Source organism: Bison bison, unplaced genomic scaffold, assembly GCF_000754665.1.
Source record: "Bison bison bison isolate TAMUID 2011002044 unplaced genomic scaffold, Bison_UMD1.0 scf7180017864295, whole genome shotgun sequence".
In the NCBI taxonomy this organism is placed as follows: Eukaryota; Metazoa; Chordata; class Mammalia; order Artiodactyla; family Bovidae; genus Bison; species Bison bison.
Genome location: NW_011494867.1, coordinates 10,781,786 through 10,791,933, shown reverse-complemented (window position 1 = coordinate 10,791,933; position 10,148 = coordinate 10,781,786). Strand labels below are relative to the sequence as shown.

At 59.5% G+C, this 10,148-nt stretch overlaps 1 protein-coding gene across 1 annotated transcript in view; it reads right to left on the bottom strand.

Annotated features, from left to right (window-relative positions):
- Positions 1–10,148, bottom strand: part of GSE1 (Gse1 coiled-coil protein) — a 402,812-nt gene that overhangs the window by 250,994 nt on the left and 141,670 nt on the right. The window contains exon 2 of the mRNA XM_010850869.1: positions 2,225–2,405. Coding sequence (XP_010849171.1) covers positions 2,225–2,405 — 181 coding nt within the window. The remainder of the gene's footprint in view (positions 1–2,224; positions 2,406–10,148) is intronic.

The following is a 10,148-nucleotide window of genomic DNA, read 5'->3' as shown; positions in this document are numbered from 1 at the left end:
GCCCCGGCGAGGGCCGCTATCCCCACACATGCAGGGAACTGGGGCTCAGAGACCGACGGTGGACAGTTGCCCCCCAAGGCAAGGGACACAGCCCCTCAACCTGCCCATAGCCACCCAGCCCTCTGAGAAAGGCCCCTGCCCCAGCCGGCACAGGGGAGGGGGCTGGAGCCCACCATCACGGAGGGAGCCAGAGGGACAGTGGGGAGACGGGAGGGGCGAGGAGCTCTGGGGAGGGGGCGCGACGGGGCCTGTGTGCATGTGCCTGTGTGTATTGCACACCCACCCTCGTGCCTGGTGCGCCTGCCAGGTCTGTGCGTGTCCCCCGCGCGTCCCCACGCAGCGTGTCCATGTGTCTGTAGGTGCACGCCCCCGTGCCCGCCCCGCCGCCCAGCTGGCGGTGCACAGCTGGACCTGGGGGGCCGTGCGCACGGCCCGATGCGAGGTGGCAGGTGTGTAATAAACCATTAGTCACTGTCACGTTTCCAAGCAGCGGCCTCCCCAGGAGGGGCTGCCTGCGGGCTGGCGCTGCCTGGCGGGTCTCCAGCTGTGAGCTGCGTGTCCCCCATCCCCCCGGCTGCCGGCAGGGCTGCCGCCTGACAGGGGAGCAGCTGGCTGGCGTGGGTCTTGTGCTCCTGCCCTGCCCCAGGGGCCCCAGGGCAGGGGGGCAGGGCCTCGTGTGTGCCCAGCGGGGCAGGGAGGTCCTTGAGGGTCACGGCTGTGCAGCTTATCACCCAGAGCTGAGGGCGGGCTGGGACAGCAGCCTCAGGGATGCTCTGGGCTGCCTGGAGGAGGCGCCAGTGGGGCGAATAGGAGTTACAAGCAACAGCACTGACACCAGCCAGGACGCCGGGCTCTCAGGGGAGGGGGGCCAGGACTGCACTGGACCTGCCATTCTCACACCGGCTGGTGAGCCAGGCACTCCACTGGCCTTCCCGCCCATTCCCCAGATGAGGAAACCGAGGCGCAGCGCAAGGAGACGCTTGTCCCAGGCGTCTCTGCCCACCACCTGCAGTCCCTTTGCTGCCAGACACCCCGGCCCCCTCTGCCAAGGGCTGGATGCCCCCTGGAGGGCTGGTGGCCCATCAGCCCGTCAGCCAGCCCCTTCCCTTGCTGAGTCCACACTGCAGAAAGCAAGAGGTGGGTGCCTGGTAGCATCCTGGAGATGGACTCCCAGGACCCCAGCACCACGAGCTGGCTGCCCCACTCACTGACAAGCAGCGTTTTCCACCAGCTGCCCCCGCAGTGGCCCAGCAACAGGGAAGGCTGGGCTGGGGGCTGTTAAGCATTAGTCCTCTTAGGGGCACAACACGCCCAGGGAGCCACCCCGCGGGGTCTTGGCCTAAGGGGCTGCTGCAGGGCCCTCCCTAGGTAAGAACGCAGGTGTCCACTCACCGTTCCCATTCCAGGGCCCACGGGCCACACAACAAATGCCTCAGGACTCCACGCTCACAGGCCCAACAACCAACTTGGGGCCAGCCTCTCCATCACTGGGGAAAGCAACGCGTCCAACAGGGTAGGGATGGTGGGGACAGGGTCTTGGTGGCTGGAGGGGGTAGGAGTGAACTCCCATGCTGGAAAACGCCAGGCAGCACCTCCCGCGGCCGGACCCCCTTGTTCCCTCTGTCCCAAATGAGGCTACACCGGGAGCCATGTGCCTGGACGTGAGCGGCGCACCCCCGCGGTGGGAGGGCAGGCGAGCCCCCGCACCGGCAGCTGGACATCACGCAGCACACGACGTGAAATGGAGCGGGACGGCAGCTGTGACAACAGGCGGCCTTTCAGGGCTGCGCAGGCCCCGGAGGCAAGGCTCACACCCCAGACACCCGGCCACGGGGTGCCAGGCAAACACAGGTGCGGCGGAAGAGCAGACGGGATCCTGGCAGGTTGCTCTGGGGCGACAGGGCATCCAGGTAGATGGTGAGTTCTAGGGCAGGGTCTGGTGGCTCATGGAGCTAGATCCATTATGCTATTTTTTAAATGAATGAGTGAACACAATGGAATGTAGAGATAAAAAAAGAAACCAACAAAGGCTGTTTGTGAATTGACAACGAGAGAGAGGGAAACGATCAAACTCAAGTCAGGAAGACCCAGCCTCCTGGCTCCCCACTAAAATGTGGTGACCCTGGGGTGGGAGTCTGCACCCCAACTTCTGGGGAGGCTTCTGGCTTCCAGGAGCTGCCGGATCCACTCCAGTAGACAGAAATGGTGAAATGCTGGCACCTACCTGTGCCTGCAAGGTCCGGTCCGGCTCCGTCCAGGCTGCTCTGCTGACACCGGGCTGGCCCCTGCTCCTGGCTGGCCCTGGGGCCCCTGGGCAGGCTCTCTGCTGGGGCACCCGGCCGAGGCTCAGGCTCCCGGGCGGGAGCGTGGGTGGCTGTCGACGTCTCGAGAGATGCAGATGTGACCTAGAAGAACAGGAGGGGGACGTGGTGAGTCTTGGGCACGTCTGCTTGGAGGTGCCCCAGGATGCTGGGTATCGCCTCTCGCCCACAGTGGCCTGGCATTGCTGTCAGAGACCTGGTGTGGCTGGATCTGGGAGCCAGAGTGTCTTCCTCGTCCAGCAAACGCTGCCCAGGGACACCAGGCTGACCCCCAGGCGCTGGGGGTCCACCCCCAGGACCCACTGCCACCTGGGCACCTCCACTCTGCACAGGCCTCTGTGACAGCTACCAGCTGGTCGCACGTGTAATGACCACTCTAGCTAATCTTCAGTTCTCCCCGCAGGGCGGTCATCCTATCCCCACCCTTGCCCTGTGTTTTTAAAAAATATTGTCTAGTAAAATATGTCGCTGCTGTTTGCTGATTACTCGCTAAGTCGGGTGCGACTCTGTGACGCCAGGGACTGTAGCCCACCAGGCTCCTCTGTCCCTGGGATTTCCCAGGCAAGAACACTGGAGTGGGTTACATAACAAAAAATTTACCATCTAGACCATTTTAAGGATACCACTCAGTGGCGGGAAGTCCAAACATGTGTGCAACCATCCCCCAGATCCATTTCCGGAACTTTCTCATCAGCCCAAATGGAAACTCCATACTCATTAGACACTACCTCTCCACCCCTGCCCCACCCCGGCACCCACCATCCCGGCCGGTTACTCTGCCCCCGGTCCACAGGGGCGCGGGGGACTGGGGCTCAGAGAGGGGCGGCGGGAGCCTGAGGTCACAGAGCTGCCGAGGCAGGGCTGACACAGGTTCGCATCCTGGACTCCTAGGCCTGAAACCCTGGCAGCTCCCTGGGGGCTGGTCCCGGGGCCTGGCGACCCCCCGCTCCCCAATTACAAGCTCTGGGACTGCATGGCTGTCAGAGAACAACTTCGCGTTGATCCCGTTTTTCCAAGGATTAGGGCTATAAAAGCAAAGTGCCTGAGAGAGATGGATGATGCTCCATCCAGGCTCCGCCAGCCCCACATGCGAGAGACGGGTACATTTACCATTTGTTTCCGGGAGCGCTTTAATTTATGGGATCCATATGGTGACGCTGCCCTGACCACGGCCCCCGCAAATCCCACAGGGGTGCTGGCAGCTTAGGCTGGAGCCAGGAGGGGGTGGCGCCTGGCCCCGGCACACTTCATCCACTCCTGGCCTGCTTAGGGCTGGGGGCCCACCACACGGCGGGGAGCCTGGAGCCCCTGTAGACCCCACTCCGTAGGGTTTTCGCTGCTCTGGCAAACCCTGCCATCACCACTCGGGGAAACTCTTGCCAGACGCAGGGCTGCTGTGTCCCCGTTAGTCACAGGATGACTCGCCAAGCCAACCCCGGGGACTGTCTGCGGGGTGGCACCAGGTCAAGTGGGCAGCGTTCTCCAAGCCCCTGGGGGCAGGCTGGCATTGCCCTGGCCCTGACCCTGCTGTGCGCTGGTGCAAAGGAGAAGGAGGTGTGGCCCGCCCCCGCCCTGCTCCTCCTCCTGGAGCACGGGGAGGTGGCTGGCGATGCCTCCCGGCTCCCCAGATGGGACATGAGGATGCCGTGACTGAGCACCTACTATGCACTACAGTTAATCTTCCAGGGAAGAAAGCACGGAGACGCACGGGGACAAGTGGCTGCAGTAAGTGGAGGTGCCTGGATTTGAACCCTAGCAGTTGGGAGAAGACTTGGCTGCTCCAAAACAACCAGGGACATAGCCTTTAAGCAGAGAGCAGCAGATGGCAGAAGAGAATACTTTCGGGTGGGAGTGGGTGCAGATGACAACGACTGCAGGAGCTGGAGAATAGAACTCCCCAAGGGCTGGGAAAATCCAGGCAGGCTTCCTGGAGCAGGTGGAACTGTCCTGAACTAGACCTTCAAAGAGAGCAGGTTTGGAAAGGGAGGGGGGACAGGAAGGAGGTACCGGGTAGGTGAGACTGGGGGTTGGGGAGGGGGAGGCGGGCAGCGCCAGTCCACCCGGCGCCATGTGGAGGGAAGCTGGCTCCATCCCACCAGACCTGATCTTGCAAGAGGAAGCGGGGAATCCATCTTTAAAAGCGACACCCGCGTGATTATTAAGTGTTGAAATACTACACGAACCCTTACATGCTGCTGGTGGGGCTGCAAACTCGTGCAGCTGCTTTGGAGACGGCCTGGTAGTTCGTCAAGATCCAGAGACACAGAGTCGTCACAGGACGCAGCCACTCCACTCCTAGGCAGGTATCCCAGAGAGACAAAAGCAGACGTCCACACGAAAGCTTGCCTCTAAATGCTCATAGCAACTCTCAGTTCACAGAAGAATTCAGCGATGAACTTGGAGGCAGGTTCTTCCCCCGTCGAGTCCTGCCAACACCCTGACCTGCAGTGGGGGCCCCTGCTGAGCATGCAACGGTAGGCGTGCAAGCTGCTTACGCATAATCCTCTGTTACACAGCAGTGGATAACTAAGACAACCTTAGAGCAGGGCCAGGCCCAGAAACACACGCTCCCCGGCACCATCATGTGCCAGACACTCTCCCTCCTCGGGTCCAGCTGTCCCCACCACAAGGATTTCACCCCTTCTCTGGGGTCTGTCAGCAGCTGCCCCAGAAGCCAAGGAGGCTCAGTCACTGTTAATTGCTGGGCGAGGCTGCCAGACACACGTGGGCGGGAGTATGCGTTATCTCATGCTAGCATCATCGGAGGTGGGAGGCGAAGGTTCGCAAAGGTTCTTGGCCAGACCATCGCAGGGAGGCAGAGAGCAGCCTTTCCTCACCCTTCAAGGCCAAATTTACAACAGTTCCCGACTAATAAAAAGCAGACCCTTGAACCAACACATCCACTGTGTCTTCTCGCTACCAGAGCCCAGAGCTCCAAGCTCACGGCCGGACTTACTGTGCTATTGGGAGGGGGGCCTGGGACATACATTGCTCCCTGCCCTGGGGACCCTGGAAATTGGCAGCACCCCAGAGAGTCCATGGGGCCCTGTGGAGTGAGCAGGATAAACTTTATTGTCCCCTTTATTTCCCTGGACCGGGGCCACCACATTTAAAGCATTAGTTAACAGGGAAAGGAAAAAAAAGGGGGGGGGGGGGAAATTTCCAGGGTTCTTTACCATAAAAGGGATCTGCAGCCCACCACTGAATATCCTAATGAGATCTTGCCTTGTTACACTTTCTCTGGGGAGCTAAGTGATTTCTGCAGAGCGCCGATTCCAGGTTAATTTGCAGGTAGGGATGATGGTGGCTGGGGGCATGGGGGGCAGTGTGCCAGGAGAGAGCAGCATCATGGCTACAGACAGGAGAATCATGTATCAGGCTTGTCAGCACCAGGGTATTTGATGGATCGTATCAGTCCTCAGGCTCCCCAGGTCTGGGAACTCCTGCTCTATTGTTCTGTAGAATTGTTTTATTGAGATAAAATCCATATACCATACTACTCACCCATGGAAAGTATATACAATTCGGGGGCTTTGAGTATAAGCACAGACTTGAGTGACCACCAACAGCATTCATCTAGGACATCCCCATCACCCTGTCCCCCCCAGCCCTGGCAGCTGCTTGTCTCCCCCCATCTTCACAGGCGTGCCTCCTCTGGATGCTGCATATAGTCAGAACCCTCCACCATGTAGCCCTCTGAGTCTGGTTTCTTTCGCTCGGCATAATGTTTCTCAGACTTGCCCACGTGGTAGATTGTAAATCATGTATTTTTAAAAACAAAGGCAGTTCCAGTTTGAGGGCCCACAGTAGCCCAGAGGCCACTGGACGAGATGCCAGGACTTCCCTCTCCGGCAGCCCTGCCAACTGACTGTTCCCTGGGCACCACCCACTCACCCCAGCACCCAGCCAGATTCCACCTCTCTGGCTTCCTGCAGAGCGACAGGGTCAGGCACTGGGTTCTGGGTTCTCTCCACTGGTTTCCAGCTGGGAGATCTTGGCAAAGTGACTTAACCTCTCTGGGCCTCAGTTTCCCCTTCTGTAGAATGTATTAACAACCCAGCAAAGTCTGACTCCCAGAGGCAAATGGAGGGGATGAGTTCTTTCTGCTAAAGCACATAGTAGGTGCTCAAGAAATGGTCGCTTATCTCAAGACCTAACCACATAAGCATCGGGAACAAGAGCCAAAGGGGTGCCGGGGCCAGGGGACCCCACAGAGCCTGGAAGGGTGTGTGCTGGAGAAGGTGTCACAGTCTTGGCCTTGGGGCCCCAGCGGGCCTCTGGGCACTTTCGGCCTCAGTTGGCAGGGCCACCTTCTAGGTCCCCTCAACCACTGCGGGCACAGAGCCTGAGGCAGTTCTGGAGTCCCTGAAGTCATGGGGTAGGATCTGGGGTGTGAGACTCCCATTTTTCCTGATCACCCCGAATCTTCTCTTTCCTCCAAATCGGCTCAACATACACTTCAGGAAGCCAGCCTTGCCAATCCCAAATAAAGCAAACACGGGCCTGAATCCTGAGTGCTGCCTGCCTGCAGCCATAACTAAGAGTAACAGACGAGTCATGACTGCTCGGACTTCAGCTTACGTCTCGGGGAAATGGGCCAGTGATGCCCTAGCCTAGCTTCACAGAGCACTTGCCCTGTGCCAGGAGTCCACTGAGCACTTGCTGTCGGTAGCCAGCGTCATTCTTGCAACAGCCCTCCCTTAACGCCTGCTTTGTAGAGGAGGAAACCGAGGCACAGAGAATTCAAGTCAGCTACCCAGGCTCACCCAGCTGGTCAGAGTCAGAGCGCCCACAGCGCTGGCACCAGGGGGTCCTCACTGCACACCGGCAGGGCCTGACTCATGCTGGCTCAGCAGACACACGGCAGCCTGGATTGCGGGTGAGCAAGTGGGCTGTGGAGGGTCTATCTCAAGAGCAAGGCTGGGAGGGGAGGCAGAACTGAGCTGCTGGAGAGGGACGAGGAGACACCAGCATGCGACGGCGCCCATGGACACAGCATCACCGGCCCTTGGCCCCGAGGAGTGATCAGACACGGACGGGAGGCCTGGGCCAGGGGAGAAGAGCCACCTCCCCCGCAAACAGGAGTGGCTGGGGGCCTGCCTTGGCTTGAGGGTGGGTGGGCACAGCCCGGCTGGTGGGAGACCCTGCCACCGGCCAGGGACCTGTGGGTCACAGGCCTGGAGCTGTCTATCTGGGAGGGAATAAGGACACACGGGCCAGCCCTACCATGAGGACCCTCCCCCCCATTTCCTGGCACCCACCCACGAGAGCCCACCCACAAAGATGCGCTCAAGCCTCTCTGGGGGGGCTTCTTGTCCTGTGCTACAAGCTGGGGCATCAGAGGCCTAAGACCAGTATTTTATGCCCCTTAATTCCCTGTAATAGCTCCATAATGGTGAGCAGAGAACTCCAAATGCTTCAGGAAAGGGGACGATCAAGCTCTGGGTCAGGGGGAGACAGAGCTGCTGAATGCACAGTCCCCGACAAGCAGACAACGAGCGGGTTATTAAACGTGCGGGGCAGACCGGGCGTAATTGGAAAGTTATTAGATATGGAATACACACAGCACCCAGTAAATGAGTAATCAGGGGCTAATTAAGCTCACGCGACACGGCAGATCGCGCCGGAGAGGCTGGTGGCTGCCACATCTGTGGCAGCAATTAGGGGCGCTCCGGCTGCGGCGCCCGCAGGGAGGGGGGTCGCCTGCTCGGGCGGAGTCCCAGCCGGGGGTCTCAATCCCACTCTTCCCCCAGCCGAGTCCTGCCAGGTGTTCCCACGTCTCAGGGGCGGGAGGCGGGGTGGGGAGGCTCATCCAGCCTTGAGGACACAAGGTCCTAGACTCAGAAAAAAAAAAAAAAAAGAAGGTTTTTGTCCCTGGCCGCACATCTGGCCAGGAGAGGACTCGCTGCAGCCTCCTGAGGGGACAGACACAGTCATAAGGGTCCCCCCAAATGACCTGCAAAGTGTGTGCACAGAGTCACTTCTGAGAGCTTCACTGTAGTTCTGCCAGGCAGGCCAGCCAAGGGGCATGACCAGCCCATTTTATAGATGGGGAAACGGAGGCTAATAGGACCAGAAGGGGACGGAACTCACCCAGCCTGGTTCCTCTGCAGCAGGCACAGACACCGCCTCCCAAGTGTCTGGGAAAGACGGGGGCACTGCTGTTTCTCAGGAGACTGGAGCAGTTACGTGGACAAAGGGAGCGACCGTCTGGGTTCCTCCAAACTAGGTGACCTTGTGCATGCTTCTGAACGCCTCTGAGCCTCAGCGTTTTCATCTGCAAAGGGGGTGCTGAGAGTCACACCCACGGCACACGGCAGTCGTGAGGATTCCAAAGTTAGCATTCACGCAGTCCAGCCCAGGCCTGACACACGGACGTCATGGACGCATTTGCTAAAGCCAGAAAGAGAAGAAAGCCCACTCCTAATGCCACAAAGAGAACCAGAAAGCCCCTAGTTTAAGTCCCGGGGGCTGCCGGAGCTGAAGAGAATCCAAATTCAGCCGAAACTAGGCACTCTTTCCGAGCCAGGAGCCAGTCTGTCCCTGAAGGGTCCCAGCAGAAGGGCAGGAGACTCGGGACAAAAATGTCTTTCACTGGTCACAGGTATATGTTGACTGCACCTACAGAGCGCCAGGCCCCACACCCGTGACACCCAGTGGGTGTCAGCCCATTACGCCTTAGCTCTGGGCAGGGGCAGGAACTGTTGGGCCCCATCACACAGATGGGGAAACAGACCCAGAAAGGTTGGCTCATGGCTGTGTCTGGATGGCGCAGGTGGGGCATGATGTCTCTGGAAAAAAGAAAAGCCAGAGTCTGGGACTTCCTGGTGGGCCCGTGGTTAAGAGTCTGCCTTGCAGTGCAGGGGAAGTGGGTTCGATCCCTGGTTCAGGGAACTAAGATCCCACGTGCTGTGGAGCAACTGAGCCCGTGCGTCACAGCTAGAAAATCCATGTGCCACAGTGAAAGACACAGCAGGACGCCACAGAGATCCTGCATGCCACAGCTAAGAACGGATGCGGCCAAATAAGTCAATAAATATTAAGAAAAGAAAGCAGGAAAGCAAACTGGAGACTGTTGCTAACAGCACTCAGAGCATCAAGAGGCACACCTGGGTGGGGCAGGTGCAGCTGGACACACAGGACCCCAGGGAGACTGGAGCCGGCCAGAGGCAGACAAGCCCAACTTATGCTGCTTCTGTGGCTGAATGGGACCTTCGGAAGGTGCGAGCCTGGCCCCTCACTCAAGGGAGGCCTCTGGGCCAGCTGAGTCCCTTGTCTGGCCAGGGGCAGAGGCAGGGGTCTGCAGGGAGGAATGCACTGTTTCCAGAGGCGAGCTTGCTGCCCCCTGACTGCCAGGCTGCAGGCCGTGCGGGTGGTGATGCTGGGGGAATCCAGTTCAGGCCCAGGGTTAGGGATGAGGCCCTCTGGAGTCTGGGGGCCCCTGGAAGCCAGCAGGGGGAGCAGGCAGATATCAGACCAAAGACTGCCTGACCCCCGGCTCTCCAGGGCTCCCCCTCCTACTCCTGTGGTGCTCTCTCACCTCCTCCTGCCTCCTAGGGAAAGTCTCCCACCAGTTTCTGGGCACACAGCCCTCCTCACTTCAGCCCAACCACGCCTGAGCCGGAGCCAACTTTCCAGAATACCACACTCAACCAGCCTGCACAAAATCCTTCCTGACCCCTCCGCGGGACATCTGAGAGCCATGTGATTTGGGCCAGCCTAGCTTCTCACACGTTATGCCTCACATCCACCTAACCACCTGACCAACCCTGCCTCCATCCACCCATCCTTCTACCTGTCTATCTGACTGTCCATCCATCTGTCCAT